The sequence below is a fragment of the Myxine glutinosa genome, chromosome 14 (genome assembly GCF_964187855.1).
Source record: "Myxine glutinosa chromosome 14, kmMyxGlut1.1, whole genome shotgun sequence".
NCBI classification, from domain to species: domain Eukaryota; kingdom Metazoa; phylum Chordata; class Myxini; order Myxiniformes; family Myxinidae; genus Myxine; species Myxine glutinosa.
The window spans coordinates 28244132-28263737 of record NC_136274.1 but is presented as its reverse complement, the minus strand read 5'-3'; the positions used below and the strand labels follow the sequence as shown (position 1 = coordinate 28263737).

General features: G+C 44.4%; 1 protein-coding gene across 4 annotated transcripts in view; it reads left to right on the top strand.

Moving 5' to 3' along the window:
* SORL1 (sortilin related receptor 1) overlaps nucleotides 1–19606 on the top strand; it is a 100483-nt gene that overhangs the window by 69599 nt on the left and 11278 nt on the right. For 3 of the 4 annotated variants that reach the window (XM_068135380.2, XM_068135379.2, XM_068135382.2), the window contains 15 exons: nucleotides 1495–1617; nucleotides 2311–2436; nucleotides 2630–2749; nucleotides 3261–3392; nucleotides 3569–3709; nucleotides 3870–4004; nucleotides 4171–4314; nucleotides 7708–7842; nucleotides 8729–8848; nucleotides 9026–9146; nucleotides 9430–9599; nucleotides 9713–9828; nucleotides 14175–14273; nucleotides 14416–14485; nucleotides 19081–19166. In XM_068135380.2, the coding sequence (XP_067991481.2) occupies nucleotides 1495–1617; nucleotides 2311–2436; nucleotides 2630–2749; nucleotides 3261–3392; nucleotides 3569–3709; nucleotides 3870–4004; nucleotides 4171–4314; nucleotides 7708–7842; nucleotides 8729–8848; nucleotides 9026–9146; nucleotides 9430–9599; nucleotides 9713–9828; nucleotides 14175–14273; nucleotides 14416–14485; nucleotides 19081–19166 (1838 nt within the window). The remainder of the gene's footprint in view (nucleotides 1–1494; nucleotides 1618–2310; nucleotides 2437–2629; nucleotides 2750–3260; nucleotides 3393–3568; nucleotides 3710–3869; nucleotides 4005–4170; nucleotides 4315–7707; nucleotides 7843–8728; nucleotides 8849–9025; nucleotides 9147–9429; nucleotides 9600–9712; nucleotides 9829–14174; nucleotides 14274–14415; nucleotides 14486–19080; nucleotides 19167–19606) is intronic. The other variant, XM_068135381.2, reaches the window with a different exon arrangement.

Genomic DNA, 19606 nt, shown 5'->3' with positions numbered 1-19606 from the left:
CTCGGTAGAGCGCATACCTCCGCCAGGCTGAACAGTTTGTTTTGTATCCCACTGATAGGCCAGATCTGGATCCAGACATAAACCAAAATCGAATCAGCTTGTTCTTGTCACCTAACCAACTCGTCCAACTAGTTTAGTCACAAGTCATCCATAACTTTTATAAATATCATGTTATATATCGCTTTTCGTCCGATCTCTCAATGGTGAAGAATCACTTAAAAATTAAATAATTCTCGTATCCGAATCCAAATTCAGATCTTCACCAAAATCGAATCGATTCGTTCTTGTTACACACCCAACTGGTCCACCAAGTTTCGTCCAAATCCGTCCGCAACTTTTTGAGATATCCTGCTATGTATCGTTTTTGCACCTATCTCCCGATGGTGAAGAATCACTTTTAAAATTCTAGTAGCCGGATCCGAATCCGGATCTTCACCAAAAATCTAATAATTTCGTCCTTGTCACATACACTACATCTCTGCCAAATTTTGTCCAAATTCGTTCACAACTTTTTGAGATATCTTGTTCACAAACGGACAAACAAACAGACAGACAGGGGTGAAAACATATCCTCCATCCACCTTCGGTGGTGGAGGCAAAAACTAATTCTGGAAGGAAGTGTGCTGGGTGCCTAGGGGTGGTTGTCTGGGAGTGGTTGAGTTAAGGCGGTAAAAAGGATCATGGTTTTGGATTGGGAACAATCTGAGATGGTGCTGAACAGCTGTCTTGAATGCCTGGAGGGAAGAATGAGATTGAGGAGAATGTGGAAGTTGGTTCCACAGGTGGGAGAAGGAGGAACAATTGAGTGGAGGTGGGCAGTGATTCAGATTTTGGTAGTTTCACCAGAAGGTGGACCACATGCGCCCTGTAGAAACCTGGGGTCAGGGGCTAGGGGGATAAAGCTGGAAAGAACAGAGGGTGCAAGACCAGAAAGGAGACAGTATAAGATTTAGAGGCCACAGACTTGTCTGGAAAGTGATCGGCCCATAGACTCAACTTAATCGCGAGAGATTCCTACGATCTTGAAGGCCTTGGTATCCACGGCGTCGAGCTACGCAGGGGAGCTAGCCAATAAGGGAGATCAGTACTCCATCAAGCTGCAGATGAATTCCTTGTAGGTGGATAGCAGTTCAGGTGTGCCGAGGAAAGACTTGGTATGACGGAGGATGCCCAGTCGGTGACTGGTTTTGGAGGCCAACTATGAAATGTGGTTTGTCCAAGAAAGATCATGACTGAGCGTGAGACCCATGAATTTGAGCGACTGAATATCCTCAAGAGGATTGTTAAGAAAGTAGATAGGAAGGCTTGCCAGACAGAGAGAGATTGAGAGAGTGAAATTTCACAGTATTGAATGAGTGCATGTAGATTTTGAGTAGACCTAGTGTATGGACTCAGATTGTGATAAAACCTAGACCTTGTAGAAAGAATGTGACGACCGAAGATGAATTGTTAGAACTATAATTTCTATCTCATGCATTGACCTTTGAACTGCAGCAGACACAACATGTGGGCCAGACCAGCTGCGCTGTGTCCTGATGGGTCACTGCATCTCAAATGACCTGCGCTGCAATGGAAATGACGACTGTGGGGATGGCAGTGATGAACCAAACTCGTGCCGTGAGTCTCGCAAAACGTCCGTTTCACTCTCGTGTCTACTCCTAGTGTTCCAAAATTGATGGAATTCTCCGACCCTCATCACATGACCTTGACTCCATTTGTAGATGTTGCATGTTGTGACATTTTCAGGTAGCACTGCTACTGTGATCCATTCGTTAATTGTTCGTGCCTTTCTCTTCTGGTTAGTCTGTGGTATTTTTGCTCGCACAATCTGGAAGCCACTCATCAACGGAGTCACCCAAATTGAACATTTTATACTTGTAATGAAATCTCAACGCTGCAGAATAATTACGCACAGCTCTCACATTGGATATAGTGACCATGTGGGGTGGATCACGTGACCATATATTCTGTAAATAACACAAACGCTGCTGTTTTGCTCCATTTTCCTTTAAACCTCCCTTTCTGTTGAATTTTTGCTTCCCTTATTTACAAGCAAACTCAGCCAGTCATCCTTCTGAGGTCGGCAAATTGAGTACCAGTTTCACTGGTAATTCCCTGTGTGTCGCAAGAGGCGACTAACAGTGTTGGTGGCAGGAAGGGCATCCGGCCGTAAAACATTGCTTCAAAAAAGGGACCACGGTGCCCAAAAAAGGTCAATCCCCGCTCTGCGGGGGAAAATGGCCTCTAAAGGCGGTTCTTATTTCCAAGCAACATCACCTTTTTTTCACCCCTTCCCTTTCTAATCTCCAGCTCGGACTGCTTGCAATTCACACCAGTTTAGCTGCGCCAATGGCCACTGCATCTCTCCAACGTGGAAATGTGACGGGGAGGATGACTGCAGAGATGGGTCCGATGAGAGGAACTGCCCGACCAAAGGTGTGGCTTTGCTGTTCTCTTTGCGGACCTATGGTACAAAGAAGCAAGCACTTCCTTTCCCTTTGCATACCTTCGGTGCAAGGAAGCAAAAACGAAGCAAACACTTCCTGTGTCGTGATTGCACAAAATGTCTGACAAGTCTTTGCCGAGGACCCGGTGACTTTCCTTCTTGTCTGGTACGTGTCACGTGCAGATCCGGAGCGGTCGTGCAGCCCAAGCTCGTTCTTCTGTCCTGCTGGTCAATGCATCCCGGTCAGTTGGAAATGTGACGGAGATCAGGACTGCTACGGTGGCGAGGATGAGAAGGACTGCGGTAATGGGACCAATAATGCTTCCTCCAAAGCCTTTATACTCTTTTGACTTCTATCATACTCGGTCCTCCAATAACTTATTTGTGTTTTATTTTCATCTTGCTTGAGTGCTGGTGCGGTTATTCCAATTGTTGTTGTTCTTGTTATTATTCCACATTTATTTGTCAATGGAACCTTTTGTGCTCCTTCAGATATTTTAAACTGAGTGATGTTTTAGGCCGAGGACCTCATGGTCTCTGCAAAGGTGAAAGGAATAGCAGGATGATGGATCGATGGGTACAACAAGAGAGGGATTTATCATTGCACAGTGGAGTAAAGTAAAAAACGAAGCAGAGCTTTAGATTTTCACAGGAATGTGCAACACTGTGTTGTCATGGCTATTGTGTGATTGATTGACTCGTTTTAACCTCTTGGTATTTTTGTTATTCGTGCCTAATGATTTGTTGCTTCCGTGCACGCAGGTGAGGTCTGTAAGGAAAATGAGTTCCAGGTGTGTTGTTTCCGTGCACACAGGTGAGGTCTGTCAGGAAAATGAGTTCCGCTGTAGCTCTGGGCACTGCATTTTGTACTCGTGGCATTGTGACGGGGATGCGGATTGTCCGGACGACAGTGATGAGACTAACTGCATGACCACACCAAACACGGGTAATTAAACGCTTCCCCTCCATGAACACCAACATCCTAACTACCCCCTCCGCAAACGCACCCGTGGCACATAACCTGCTGGGAATTCTCCACCATAGGCCAGCCACCATCCCAATCTCGCATTTTTTAACATCCACTATTTTATTACTTTTGATATTTTTTCCCCCCTTCCCTAGCTTTAACCTCCACCACCCCTTCTTCCACGACCTGCTCTACTCACGAGTTCCGATGTATGGGAGGAGGATGTGTGAGTCTGCGCTGGCGCTGTGATGGTATCAATGATTGCGGAGACTACTCGGATGAAGCCGAATGCTCAGGTTAGAATCCAGATCCCCGGCCACTCACCAGCTGGTTGCCACTACTTGCCTGTAGTTATAAAGTTACGCCACCAGGCTCTAGATTAGACAGACCTCCATTCATTTTAGGACAGCAGATAATATCCTGACATGCCCGTGCCCACCCCTCCTTTCCCCCCAGGACTGACGCATGCTCCATCCTTGTGTTATCCACTATTTCAAATTCAATGTGGAAACGGTCGCTGCGTGCTTTCCTGGTGGAGATGTGATGGGGACAATGACTGTGGCGACTGGACCGATGAGAAGGACTGTCCTGGTGAGTGGTAGATTCAAGAGTAAATCGTAAGGGGAGGGAGAAGGGGTGGGGGTGGCGGGGAGGGTGAAGGATCACATACAGAATTTCGGGGAAATTCAACTGTGACCTCTCTGTAGATCTTTCCTTCCAAACTGCTCTGTCATCCTCTGCTTTCCCAACACTTCAGGAGAGGCTTCCCCGACCAGTTACACTCCCTGCCCAAGCGACCGCTTCACATGTGCGGATGGATCCTGCATATTGTCTGAACTTGTTTGTGACTACGGGCAAGACTGTGCGGACGGTTCAGACGAAGCCAACTGCACCACACAAGGTTCGATGTCCTTAAATGGATATGTGCAAATCATTCGGTTTTCCTTTGTCTCGGAAGGCCTGAGCTTGGTACTAGAGTTGCCCATTAAAACTACATTATTGAACTCTTATAAGCTATACACCATGTTATTGGAAAGCTTATTCATTCATTCATGGTGAGGCCAATGGGACTTTTAAGTGTATCAGGTGTAAATAAGTATGACAACGAATTAAATAATGAATGTTTGAAGGGAATTAATTGTGATGTGAAGTTATTAATTACATTCCCATAATGAATATAATGGAGTTTTTCTTTTTATGTGGCAGGACCTCAGTTTCACCATGGGGCCGTGGTGATGTTAAAAAGGACAAATATGAGTTCAGTCCGTGTTTGTGCATTTGTTTTAATTAGTGAACTGCATATCCGGTGCTGTCTCGGTGAGTCGATAAGCCAATGGCTGCCGTAGCAGACAACGATGGCGATATTATTGGACAACGATTTTGGTGTTTTTGCTCTCTTGCTATATCTTGTGATTTTCCAATTCTTCAGCTGTCTAGTAACATGGCAAAGCACAGAACTACTCTACTGTGACATGGCGGTTCCTTCACCCTCGAGCAGAGTTGGGTGCTATTTGTTGTCACGTACTGTATCTTACTATATTTTAATGGAACAAATATGGATGTCACGGAAACTCCAAAATTTACGTGTTGCAAAAATAACGCCACCTTTGGTGATAGCCGGTATTACAAATCATCTTCCTTTGCAGTATGATATGTGATCAATAAGATTTCTTTCAGAAATAACAAAATTATAAAGTGCATTTTCACGAATGTGCCACAGCATATTGCCCACCTAGGGTGGGCCGAGGAACAGGGCAGGAGTGCCTGCTGGTAATAGTAATTAGCTATGGCTTTGTAGATGATTGGTAACGAACGATGCAATGGCTCTTTCTCGCGATCTTGTTATTCGGTACAAACTCACCAAAACGCATTTTGTATTACGGCAGACGTCCCTTCACTTCGTGCATGTGGAGAACTGTGGATGCTTTGCATAACAAATGGAAAATGCAGGAATTGAACTGAAAAATTGAGGCAACGGCAAACCCTCTGTGGCCGGGTGATTCCATATACAGTTGTGGCCAAAAATATTGGCACCCTTGCACTTTTTTCAAATAATGCACCATTTATTGCAGAAAATTGTTGAAATAAAAATATATTTTGGTATCCACAGATGTATTTCTTTGGTTTGCAGTGGAACAAAACAAGAAAAACTGAAAAAAATACTAAATCTTAGCTTATTCCACACAGAAATCCTAAAATGTCCCAGACAATATTATTGGCACCTTTTAGAAGTTGTTAGAAATAATCAGATTTCAAGCAGGTGATTCTCCTTCACTTTGGAATTGAACTCACTTGTGGTGAGTTGCAGGTGCCTACAATATAAAAATCACTCATTCAACCAGGTTGAATAGAGAAAAGGAGTCATTCTGCTGTTTTATGTCACTGTGTGTCCTGCAATGAGCATGGAGAAAAGAAAGAAAACCAGAGAATTGTCTGAGGAGGTCAGACACAAGATTGTGGCCAAGCATGGACAATCTCAAGGCTACAAGTCCATCTCCAGAGACCTTTATGTTCCTGTGTCCACACAATGTTATCAGGCCAATGTAGCCAACCTCCCTGGACGTGGCTGCAATGGAACACTGGATCAAAGACTGCAGTGAAGGATTGTTCAAATGGTGGAGAAAGAACCTCGATCAACTGCCAAACAGATTCAAGCTGACCTTCAGACACAAGGTACGACAGTTTCAACTTGCACTATCCGTCGCCAACTCAATGAAAGGGGGTTCTATGGTAGGAGACCCAGGAGGACCCCACTGCTGAGAAAGCCCGACTGGAGTCTGCCAAAACACACATGAACAAGCCAAAATCATTCTGGGAGAATGTCCTGTGGACAGAGGAGACCAAATTATAGCTTTTTGGTAAAGCACATCATCTCTATGTTTACAGAAAACAAAATGAAGCCTTCAAAGAAAAGAACACCTTTGCTACAGTCAAACATGGAGGATTGGAGGAGGTTCAGTGATGTTTTGCGGTTGCTGTGCTGCCTCTGGCACTGGGTGCCTTGAATGTGTGCATGGCATCATGAAATCAGGAGATTATCAAGGCATTTTGGAGCACAATGTTCAACCCAGTGTCAGAAAGCTGGGTCTCCGTCGAAGGTCATGGGTCTTGCAGCAGGACAATGACCCCAAACACACTTCAAAAAGCACCCAGGAATGGTTCAAGACAAAACGCTGGACTTCTGAAGTGGCCAGCCAGATCTAAATCCCATTGAACACCTGTCGGGAGATCTGAAAACAGCAGTTGGGAGAAGGAACCCTTCAAATCTGGGAGAACTGGAGCAGTTTGCACAAGAAGAGTGGGCCAAACTGCCAGTAGAGAGGTGTAGGAAGCTCATTCATGGCTATAGGAAGCGCTTGACTGCAGTTATTTTGTCCAAAGGCCGTGCTACTAAATATTAAGTTGAGAGTGTCAATAATTTTGTCAATGCCATTTCTTTTTATTTTCTGATTTAAAAAGATATATTAAGTTCTGAATCAAAAACAAAGGTTCTGTAATATTAACAGTGAAATAAAGAATTGTGGAGACCAAATACTTTCGTCAATTTCAACTTGTTTTTAGAGAAAATTGTGAGTTATTTGAAAAAAGGGCAAGGGCGCCAATATTTTTGGCCACGACTGTACATGCCATTCCCTCACCGTTTGTCACATCTGCATTAAATGTTCAGGACATGTCCTTACAGTATTGTGTCCCGACAGCATAATTTGCCATGTAATTTGAGAGAAACGCATACCAGACGCTCGTGCACCATTCGCAGAGGGTACGTCACACTGCGCCCTGCCTCACACCATTGGTTGAGCATGCTGCAGTAAGATTAGCACAACTAAGGAAAGAGATTCCTTAATCACGCAGATACACAGGTACATACACACACATGTGCACACACATATACACATATATATGGATACACACACACACACGCACACACACACACACACGTATGCACACAAACATGTGTACATACATAATCATAAACATGGCAAGTACACATGAACGTGTACGCACACACACTGAACATATATGCACATATGCAGTACATATGTGTTTGCTTCATGTGTGTAACTTGGGTTATTGTTATTTTCGGAAATGATCGTGGCAGCGGTCTGTTGCCTATACACCACCCAAATAAAGGGACGTGTCAGAAGAAAGTGTTGCATGCGTGGATCAAGACAACCCATATGGCGAGTACTCTACTAATTAGTCTAACCGCATATCCTTCTCGGGACCGGTGGCCTTCAGACATGCCTGAGGTAGGTGGGATCTGACTTTGCTGTGTTTATGTTTTCTATCCCAGGTCCCCAGCACCCAGATTCCATGTTGTGCTCCCTCTCTGAGTTCATGTGTACCAGCGATGACCGCTGCCTGCCAGCCAAGCAGCGCTGCGATGGACGAACAGATTGTGCAGACGCTTCAGATGAAGCCGGCTGCTGTGAGTCAGACGGACCGATCTCCCATGAATGTGTCTGGTCACAATAGTACTCACTTTGTTTTGCACTTTAGTCCTCTTGAAGTTGACCTTTTTACCTCCGCCACCAAAGGTGGATGGAGGTTATGTTTTCACCCCTGTCTGTCTATTTGTTTGTGAACAAGATATCTCAAAATGTTGTGGTCGGATTCGGACGTAATTTGGCAGAGAGGTAGTGTATGTGACAAGGACGAAATGATTAGATTTTGGTGCAGATCTGGATTCGGCTAGTGGAATTTTTACAGTGAATCTTCACCATTGGGAGATAGGGCCAAAACCGATACATAACAGGATATCCCAAAACGTTGTGGACAGATTTGGACAAAACTTGGTGGACCAGTTGGGTTGGGTGTGTGACAAGGATGAATCGATTCGATTTTGGTGAAGATCTGAATATGGATTCGGATATGATAATTATTTGATTTTTAAGTCATTCTTCACCATTGGGAGATGGGGCTAAAAACGATACATTGCAGAATATCTCAAAAAAAGTTGTGGACGGATGATTTTGATTAAATGTGAATCTGTATTGTGATTTTCTGGTCTACTCTGGGTTGTCTCTGCTTTATCTTGGGTTAAAAAGGATCAAAACATGTTTTTTTAAATCCTCTTTTCCTGTTGATTCCATTTTTACATCTCTACCCCCCCCCCCCCCTCCCTCTCCTTTTATTTCTCACTTTCTCTTCAAATCCTGAAAAAAAATCCTTTTCCATTATTTGCCTTCTCTGTTGTATCTCTTTTGTCTCTCTCCTTCTTCATCACTTTAAAAGCACATGATATTTACACCTCACTTCCCTCTGAACGATTTATTTACTCACGTGTCCCTTTGTCCAACCCTTCCCAATCCCAGCTTTCGTGTGTGGACCTAATCAGGTGGCCTGCACAGGAATGGCTGGCTGCATCTCTGCTACGCAGCGCTGCGATGGCTTTCACGATTGTCCCGATGGCAGTGATGAAAAGTCGTGCCCAGGTGAAGGGAACACCTTTCACCTCTGCCATCTTAATCTCCTACATACATGACTAAGTCATCGTGACTACCAACCGTTCCTACATTCCAACCACACATACCCAGCCTGAGCCTCTCACAGTCACAGCTGTACTTTCCTCAAAGGAACATTTTAGTCATTTCTCGTTTCCCATCTCACAGACTTCAAGAACTTTCCTGTCCGCTCTTTGAAGTCATCTGTTTCTGTTGATGGAAACATCACTGTGGAGTGGGAGCCTCCAAAGCCTGCCCCTCATGAATTCGTCTACATCGTACACGTAACGTAATCATTTTCTCCATTCTCTCTTTCTTTCCCTTACTCGCTTTGCCCTTCCATTTGTTCTCTCTCTATCTACCTCTTCCTCTCTCTCTCTACCTCTCACTCTCTCTACCTCTCCCTCTTTACCTCTCTTCTCTCTACGTTTTTAGCTCTCTACTCTTCCTCTCCATTCTGTCTTTCTACTTCTCACTCTCTCTCCCTTTCTACTTCCCCTTCCTCTTTCTCTATCTCTTTCCTGCTCTTTTTATCTCCATCCATCACTGTGAACCCCACACCCCTATTGTAGGCAAATAGCTGGTGGCAGCCAATTGAGTGCACAGGTCCCAGCAGGGAAGACATCTTGGCACTGCAGCTCGCTTCGCTCAGCAACCCGTTACATGGTCACCGTGTCTGTAAAAACGAGTGTACTTCAATATAATGCCACCTCTTCTATTGTCCTGATTACTCCGGAAGGATGTAAGTATCCTGCTATCAGCACCATGTACTCACCCTTTGCTTTACACAGTGCCTCGTTATCCTGATGCCACGTGTTTAGCTTCTCTAACCTGCTTTACTCCATCATTCTGCAGTGCCCACTGTGCCTCGAACTCTCAACGTCTCCTTCCTGTCTTTGGAATCTGACCCTGCCTTCCGACTATCCTGGTTACCCCCAGCAAGCACCAATGGCCTCATTCGATTTTATGTTGTAAGAGTGGACCCAGGGGGTTTTGGAGGGGTAGGAGTGGGTGGGGAGGGAGGTGGGAGAAGGCATCTGTGGAGAGGGGGTTATCTGTGTATTTGGTGGTATTTATGTATATGGTGGTGATTAAGGGGTGTGTGATGTGATCGTGGTTTAATATCTTAAGTGTATTTTTGGCGGAAATGAAAAATGCATGAAGTTTCATTAGTGGGCATATTTAAATTGCGTTTAATTAACATATCTTTCATGAGGATGGAGAAGGTGGAGGAAGGATGGGCATGCGAAAGAGAGTATCAATGAAACACCTTCACAAATATAGTGCCTTCAGAAAGTATTCACGCCCCTTGACTTTTTCGCATTTTGTTGTGTTACAGCCTGAATTTAAAATGGATTAAATTAAATTTTTTTTGTCTCTGATCTACACATAATACACTGTCAAAGTGGATTTTTATTTTTTGGAGAATTTATTTACAAAATAAATTTAAAAAATAGCGGCAATACCACTTGGCACTCACCAGGTAGAATAAACAGTATACTGCACTGACTAAAGATATTTTAAACCAATTTCAATGGTTGCTAGAAGACAAAGCAGCATGTAGAATCATACTAACATAATCATAAGACTTTAAACAAACAAACAAAAAATACCTATTTTGGGGGGAAGCACCCCACCACCCCCCACCACCCGAAGAACCCCTTAGACCCCGATTTTTCTAATGCCGCGAACAAACGTGGGTACATCATGGGTGATAAAGGTTGTGGTCAAGTTTCATCGAAATTGTGTGTAGTTTCAGAGGAAAAAGCAAATACCTATTTTGGGGGTCAAACCTGGAGCCACTTTAACCCCCAGTAGACCACCTGAGACCCCGATTTTTTTTGTTTCATGCCATGAACAAACATGAGTTGCAACATACCAAATATAATTTGTGCCAAGTTTAGTCACAATCCCTACAGCAGTTTTGTTGAATAAGTTGCATATGTTTACGGATGGACAGACGGATGACGTGCAATCGCATATAGTCAGAGAGCCTACTACACTCTATTTCAACCCATAGCATACAAAAGGTTTGACCCCCTAGAGTTGTTGGGGGTATCAAGCTGAGTAAAAAAAAGTATGTAAGATTGACCCCCCCTGCTGGAACTAGTCACCAGACCCCCCTAAAATGACCCCAATAATGGGTTATTTCAACCCATCTCATACATGGACCAAATTTGGTTACAATATAGTGTCATGTCAGGACATTACAAAAATGTCAAATCTAACAACTTACCCTGCTGGAAAGGTGATGTTAGACCCCCCGCAAAGTACCCCCCAAAATGGGTTATTTCAACCCATCTCATACATGGACCAAATTTGGTCACAATATAGTGTCATGTTAGGACATTACAAAAACATCAAATCTAACAACTTACCCTGCTGGAAAGGTGATGTTAGACCCCCCGCAAAGTGCCCCCCCCCTAAAAACGGGTTATTTCAACCCATCTCATACATGGACCAAATTTGGTCACAATATAGTGTCATGTCAGGACATTGCAAAAACATCAAATCTAACAACTTACCCTGCTGGGTAGGTGATGTTAGACCCCCCCCCCCCCCCCCCCGGCCCCAAAGTACCCCTGTTTCAAGCCATCGTTTACATGAACCAACTTCGGTCACAATCATGTCATCAGGATATTACAAATTATCAAATGTAACAACTTAACAGCTTAAGACATGTCTGTACATTGACATACATCATCATTTAATGCCCCTAGTTTAGTAAAAGTATGCAAATGACCTTGCTAGGCCCTCCTTGGTAATATTTTTTGTAAACTACGGAAGCCAATAGAGGACAACCAATAAAATATTGTTGATGCACTTATAATAGCATGACATGATCAAATATAATATAATAATAGAAGCCTGAATGAAACCAATCAGAGATGATTGACTTGTAGGCATACTATCCTAAATTTCATGAGCATTATATGGTCAAATAGCAAATACATTTTGTATTTAACTTTCACAGATACTGAACGAGCCCCTCCTTGAGGAACTGCATATTCTAGATTTTCCAGTTTTTAAGCAACATGCTTTCATATAGTAAGTATGGAAACTTAATCTGAAGAATTTATGTTTTCCTCTTGACATTCCCCTCTTCTTTTGGTTAATAATGATAACAAAGTTGATATTTGTTCCACATTAGAGGATATTAAAATGTTTAACAATCAAACATTATTTGAAATGCATTGGTTTGATAATTTAAAATGTTTAATCTTATTACAAAGATTAACTAATAAAGCTCAGAAGCCTCTTACAATGGAGATTAATAGTTAAATCAAACTTCTATACTTGTAGTTGTAACTTGTAGTGTGTATGCTGATTTCATTAACCAACACTTGTAGTGTATGCTGACTTTATTTGATTTGTGATATTAATTTTCAGCTAACTAACCCTGATGACATGATTGTGACCGAAGTTGGTTCATGTAAACGATGGCTTGAAACAGGGGTACTTTGGGGCCGGGGGGGGGGGGGGGGGGGGGTCTAACATCACCTACCCAGCAGGGTAAGTTGTTAGATTTGATGTTTTTGCAATGTCCTGACATGACACTATATTGTGACCAAATTTGGTCCATGTATGAGATGGGTTGAAATAACCCGTTTTTAGGGGGGGGCACTTTGCGGGGGGTCTAACATCACCTTTCCAGCAGGGTAAGTTGTTAGATTTGATGTTTTTGTAATGTCCTAACATGACACTATATTGTGACCAAATTTGGTCCATGTATGAGATGGGTTGAAATAACCCATTTTGGGGGGTACTTTGCGGGGGGTCTAACATCACCTTTCCAGCAGGGTAAGTTGTTAGATTTGACATTTTTGTAATGTCCTGACATGACACTATATTGTAACCAAATTTGGTCCATGTATGAGATGGGTTGAAATAACCCATTATTGGGGTCATTTTAGGGGGGTCTGGTGACTAGTTCCAGCAGGGGGGGTCAATCTTACATACTTTTTTTTACTCAGCTTGATACCCCCAACAACTCTAGGGGGTCAAACCTTTTGTATGCTATGGGTTGAAATAGAGTGTAGTAGGCTCTCTGACTAATATACTCCCCAGAACTGTTCCAGGTGAGTTAATGAAAAGTTTAAATGTCTTGAGTTAATAAGTATTCAATCCCTTTGCTATGACATTTCAAATTGAGCTAAGGTGTATCCAATTTCCTTTGAGCATCCTTGAGATGTCTCTACAACTTGATTGGAGTCCACCTGTGGCAATTCAATTAATTGTACATGATTTAGAAAGAAACACACCTTTCCATATATAAGGTGCCTCAGTTGACAGTGCATGTCAGAGCAGAAACTCTACCATGAAGTCCAAGGAACTGTTTGTAGAACTCCGAGATACAATTGTGAGGAGACATAGATTTGGGTAATATAAGGGGATAAAACAATTTCTACAGTATTGAAATTTCCCAAGAACACAGTGAGTTCCATCATTAGGAAATGGAAAGAATATGGAACGACTGAGATTCTTTCTAGAGCTGGCCGTCCGATCAAACTGAGCAAGCGGGCAAGAAGGACCTTGGTCACGGAGGTGACCAATAACCCAATGACCACCCTGACAGAGCCCCATCCAACTTGACAGAGCTTGAGCAAATCTGCAAGGAAGAATGTGAGAAAGTCCCCAAATACAAATGTGCAAGCTGATGCAGACATACCCAAGAAGACTCGAAGCTGTAATCACTGCCAAAGGCCCTTCTTCGAAGTATTGATTCAGGGTGTTGAATACTTATGTAAATCAGATATTTCTGCATTTCATTTTTAATTATTTTGTAAAAATTTCCTTTAAAGAAATTCCATTTTGACATTATGAGGTACTATGTGTAGATCATTGACAAAAAAATCTCAATTTTATCAATTTTAAATTCTGGCTGTAACACAACAAAATGTGGAAACGTCAAGGAATGTGAATACTTTCTGAAAGCACTGTAGGTGACTGGGATCATGAAAGATGACTTGTTGTTTCAGTGAAATCACGACGTGAAGGAAGTTGACACTTCCTGTTTCTTTCCAAACTATCAAGTGCATTACAAATTCACTTTGCACAGGTGATTTCATATGCTTGGAAAGGTCATGTTGTTTTTGTCAAATTTGATGTGGTTAGTGGCTTTAAGAATCACCAAGTGGAAACCAGCCCTGCTGAGAAAAAAGTGTTAATACTGCCAGCACGGTGTGTGTGATAGCTTATTGAAACACAGTACAGACAAGCTTGTACTCATTCTTTTTATTTTTAAATACATTTCGCTTTTTTATTTTTGAAGCCTTTCCTTTCCGCTAACCCTTCCCCATCACTTGCCTTTCCACAGGTTTCCATTCAAACCTCTGGCTCCTCCGTAGTTGACAAAATCACCAATGAACGGACATTCACCCTGTCTTTCAACCCTAATGAAGACTACAACCTCAGGGTTAGACTTCTCCTCTGTGCTTTCTTATTCACATCTCATTTGCTGTTCTTCCTTACCATCATAACCAGTCTCTCTCTTACATTTGGCATGTCGTTTAAGTATGATGGATGGTGCAGGCCCTGAAGTACTCGTTTGTGTTTAGGTGGCAGCAGCGACAAGCTACGGCCAAGGGCCTTGGACAGACTGGGTTCACGTTTTCGCAAATACAACTGGTAAAGTACAGATGCCATTTGTCTTCTTTGATTTGTACAAAAAAGCTCTTTTTTTTTAAAGAGTGATCTGAAGTTCCTAGGTCTGATAAAATAGTGCCGACGTAATTCAGTTGCCCCTGAGATGTCTGTTATGAGTTTCATTTCTGACCCGACTATAAGTGTAACGTCAGTCATGACATTGGTAGGTTAAATAATTAAATCCCTTTAGCCTCTGGGCGGATGTTCGTGGCTTCTTCTTTTTCCTATGGCTACCTGCGAAGGGTGAAGCTTACAGCACTTTGCGAATCTGCGAATCTTACATCGTAGTGTAAAGCTATTACTGTGCTGCGAGGTTCATACTGCATGGCTTCCGCTTCCGGTCCGGTATGAAGAGGACGCAGGCGTCACATGCTCGCCGCTTCTTCGACCGGGCCACTGTCAGTTGCTTGCTTTTTTGGTGGTCGTGCGGATTTTTTGGCCATTGAGTCTGCCCTCTGCATAGCCCCGGCTCTGCTCCCTGCTTCGCCTGCCCGGCTCCTTCGCCTGCTCGCTGTTTCCTCGGGCACGCTCTCGTGGGTTGTGACCATCGCAGCGGTTTGGTGGCGGTTTCCCGCCGTGATCTAGATTTGTAGCGGCGGCGGTCGATTGCCGCTGCATTTGCCGCTTTGCCGTGATCGCTTTGCCCAGGTACATTCACCGTGGCTCCGGTCGTAAGTTTGTATATTTGCAATCAGGTCACTCCATCCCCGTCCTCTGGTCGGCTCAGCGCACTCTCACTCTTCGTCCCAGCGCACCTGGTCACAGCAACGCACACAATCGCACCTCCTGCCTACGAACCCTGGCTAAATCACCTGAATTCATCCCTGCTGTTCAAAACAACATCAAGCTCACCCTGTTCAACACCCGGTCCCTCAACAACAAATGCCTCATCCTGAACGAATACATCCTGGATAACAAACTGGACTTTCTCTGTCTCACCGAAACTTGGCAACAACCTCTGGACTACTACACACTCAACCTCACCACACCCAATGGATATTCCTACGTCAATAAACCACGCTCGGGGGGCCGAGGTGGTGGAATTGCCGTTATCCACCGTCAAGACATCAGGACCAGCCTCATCCCCATCGCCTCATCCTCATCATTTGTACACCTGGCGTTTAAACTCTCTGGTCACACGCAGTCAGTCATGGCTGTCGTCTACCGCCCTCCCAAACCACACCCATCATTCCTGTCTGACTTCTCCTACTTTCTGACCCAGCTATGTTCCCTCTCCCCCTCAATCCTCCTCCTTGGTGATTTCAATATCCACAAGGACTCCACTGACTCCACAATAACCACTGACTTCACTGATTTACTCACCTGCTTTAACCTCACTCAACATGTCGACTTTCCTACCCATATCTGTGGTCACATTTTGGACCTTGTCTGCTCCACTGGATTAAATTTGCACCATCTCTCTGGCTCCGACCTCACCCTCTCTGACCACTTAGCTATCAATATGACCATCAACATCCCCACCCCAACACCAAGACATTATCGCACTATCAACTTCCGTAAGCTAAACGCTCTTTCACCTACCTCATTCTCATCCACCCTCTCTGAAAAAATGTCCACTTCTCCCTTCGTTGACCTCCACACCCCTTCCGACCTCACTGACTACTACAACCACACTCTCTCCTCCTGCCTTGACCAGCTTGTGCCTGTAAAAACCAAAACAGTTTCTTTCACCCATTCTGCTCCCTGGTTTACCCCTGAACTCCGCCTGATGAAAACTCGTGCTCGCCAACTTGAAAGACTCCGCAATAAAACAGGTCTCACAGTTCACTCCCAAGCCTACAAGGACCACCTACAACACTACAAAGATGCCCTCTCCCGCGCCCGCTCCGCCTACTACTCTCAAATTATCCACTCTGGCTCCGGAAACCCAAAAGCACTCTTCTCGACAATAAACAAACTCCTCCGCCCCCTGAACACCACCACCCAGTCATTCACAGTAGACAACTGCATCTCCTTCCTCTCTTTCTTCCAACGCAAAATTGACAACATCTACAATAGCTTGACCACCGCCGCACCCGCTCCCCCTCCAACCACCTGCCCCCCCCTTGTCCTGCCATCCCCTGTCTCGGTTCTCCCCAATCTCCCCTACTGACCTCTCTGAACTCCTCTTAGGAATGAAAACTGCCACCTGCACTCTTGACCCCATCCCCTCCAGCTTTGTCAAGGCCTCTCTCCCTGCTCTCTCTCCACTTATCATTGCAACAATAAACTCCTCCCTGTCTACAGGCATCGTCCCACCTTCCCTCAAAATTGCTGCTGTTACCCCCATTCTAAAAAAACCTGGTCTAAACCCTGACACCCTAAACAACTTCAGACCCATCTCCAACCTACCCTTTCTGTCAAAAGTTTTGGAAAGCGCTGTAGTCACTCAACTAAAAAATTACCTCTCTGCCAATAACCTGTAAGAAACATTCCAATCCGGATTCCGCTCCAACCACAGTACTGAAACTGCTCTCCTCAAAATCACCAACGACCTTCTCCTCTCCTCTGACGCTGGCAACCTCAACATTCTCGTCCTCCTCGACCTCAGCGCTGCCTTTGACACCATCGATCACACCATCCTCCTCACCCGACTTGAATCCACCTTTAACGTTACCGGCACTGCCCTCTCTTGGATTAAATCATACCTCTCTGACAGACGCCAGTTCATCTCCATCAATAACTGCAAATCCCCCACTGCTCCCCTCCCCCAAGGTGTCCCCCAAGGTTCAGTTATTGGCCCCCTCCTCTTCATCCTTTACCTGTCCCCCCTCGGTCACTTAATCCGCCGTCATGGTCTCCAATTCCACTGCTTCGCCGATGACATCCAGCTTTTCATCTCCACCAAGTCCGTCTCCACCGACACCCACTCTATCCTGACAAACTGCATCACTGAAATAAAATCCTGGCTTCAAATCAACTTCCTCAAGCTTAACTGTGATAAATCTGAAATAATCATCATTGGCCCAAAAACGCTCACAAAATCCACCCATAACTTTGTCCTCAACATCGACGGTATCCCAGTATCCACCTCCCCTCACATCCGGAATCTTGGCGTCATCTTTGACCAAACCCTCTCCTTCGACAAATACACTAAACAGATCACAAAGTCAGCCTTCTTTCACCTGAAAAACATTGCCCGTCTCCGCTCATCCCTCTCCTCCACGGCTGCAGAAACCCTCATCCACGCCTTCATCACCTCCCGTCTGGACTACTGCAATAGCCTCCTCTATGGTTCACCCTCAAAAATCACCAATAAACTCCAATACATTCAGAACTCCGCTGCCCGTCTACTCACCCATTCCCGGACCCGTGACCACATCACCCCCGTCCTTTACAAGCTTCACTGGCTCCCCATCCCCCAGAGAATCCAGTACAAAATCCTCCTCCTGACATACAAAGCCCTCCATAACCTGGCCCCATCCTACCTGGCTGACCTCCTCTCCAGACACACTCCCACCCGCAACCTCCGCTCTGCTGGTACCAACCTCCTGACCCCCTCCATCTGGACCAAATTCAGATCCTGGGGGGACAGGGCCTTCTCCATCACTGCTCCCACCCTCTGGAACTCACTACCTCACACCATCAGAGACTCCTCCTCACTCACCACATTCAAAACATCACTAAAGACCCACCTGTTCAACACTGCATTCAACATTCAACCCACAGCATTTAACCCCTGACTATCACTTCTCCTCCCTCCTTTTGCTTTAAATATTTCCCTATTGATTCTTGTCTTTTTGCAATTGTTGTTTTCATGTATTGTTATGCTTTATGTTTTCCACTCTGTCAAAGCGCCTTTGGGCTTCTTGAAAAGCGCTATACAAAATAAATGAATTATTATTATTATTATTATTATTATACCGAACCACTAGGCCATCTTCGTGATGAGGCCCATTCTGTGTCATTATCTGCGTACAAGTGCTATTTTTAAAAAGAGGATTGAAGTGTTTCACAGAGCCTTTCACGGAGCCTTTAGGACTTTTCGGAGCTTCTTGGGAATAAACAGCCGAAGGCTTCTGTATGAACACTACTCCTTGTTTTTCTGCATACCACATCCTGCGAGTCTGCGATAGTACCATAACGAAAACCCTAATGACAGATAAGCGCTTGGTTGTCGTTATAATAAGATTGTTGAGTTGGTGTGTGATGCGCGGGGGAGGGGGGGGGGTGGCATCAATGTGTGCTCCATATTTCCGATGGACCTTAAGCCCGGCTTTCCGTCTGCTAGCATTGGTTGGTAGACCTTAAATATCCCAGTGTCTGGCCTTTTACAAGAGTAGGATAATTATCACCGGTGCCCTGAACGAATTACAAATTCCTTTCCCTGACTGATTGCTGGGGAAGGCAAAGGCAAACCACCCAGGACAACCTTCATACATATGTGATCTCTCAATTTAATTAAACAGGAATTGTAATTATCCCCCAATGCATTGGATTTATTATTTTGACAAGTTAATTTTGTTCAAACTGAGGCTCTTGCACATATTGCAACACTCGTGTCACTGTGTCCTCATGCTACTTTTAACTGCACTTGAACCTGTGATGTTTGGTTACAATCGTACGTGTGTGCACAGCATGGGAAAATGTTCCTCAAAACGTGAAGATTCTGGACGTGAGCACCAACAGCTTCACCGTGTCCTGGAAACCTGGTTCTCCTCGGGTACGTCTCCGTACACCACTGTCTACGCACTCGTTACGCTAACCTACTTTCCACTTATCACATATGGCCCATGGTTCTCTTTCCCTGGATTGGTCAATCCAATCTGACATCACTGATGAAGTGGTAACTTTTCTTGAAGACCCCCCTCATGCAGTGTGTCAAACAGGTGAAAGGCTATTTTTTTGTCTGGCTTGTGATACCTGAAGGCAGAAACACCAGCTTCGCGTAAGACCATCCATTTTGGTCTTTGGGCTAAAGTTAATATTTGGCTTTGTCTGAATAAATCCTTAACATTATCCTATCACACATTAGCCGTAATCCCTTTCATTCTTTACTGCCTTCTACCATCCTCTCATATTGGTCGATGACATCTGCTGAAGTCAATTCAGTGGCAATGTGGTTGGAACGTCTGCTCTGAATATGGTAGGCCTGAGTCAGAC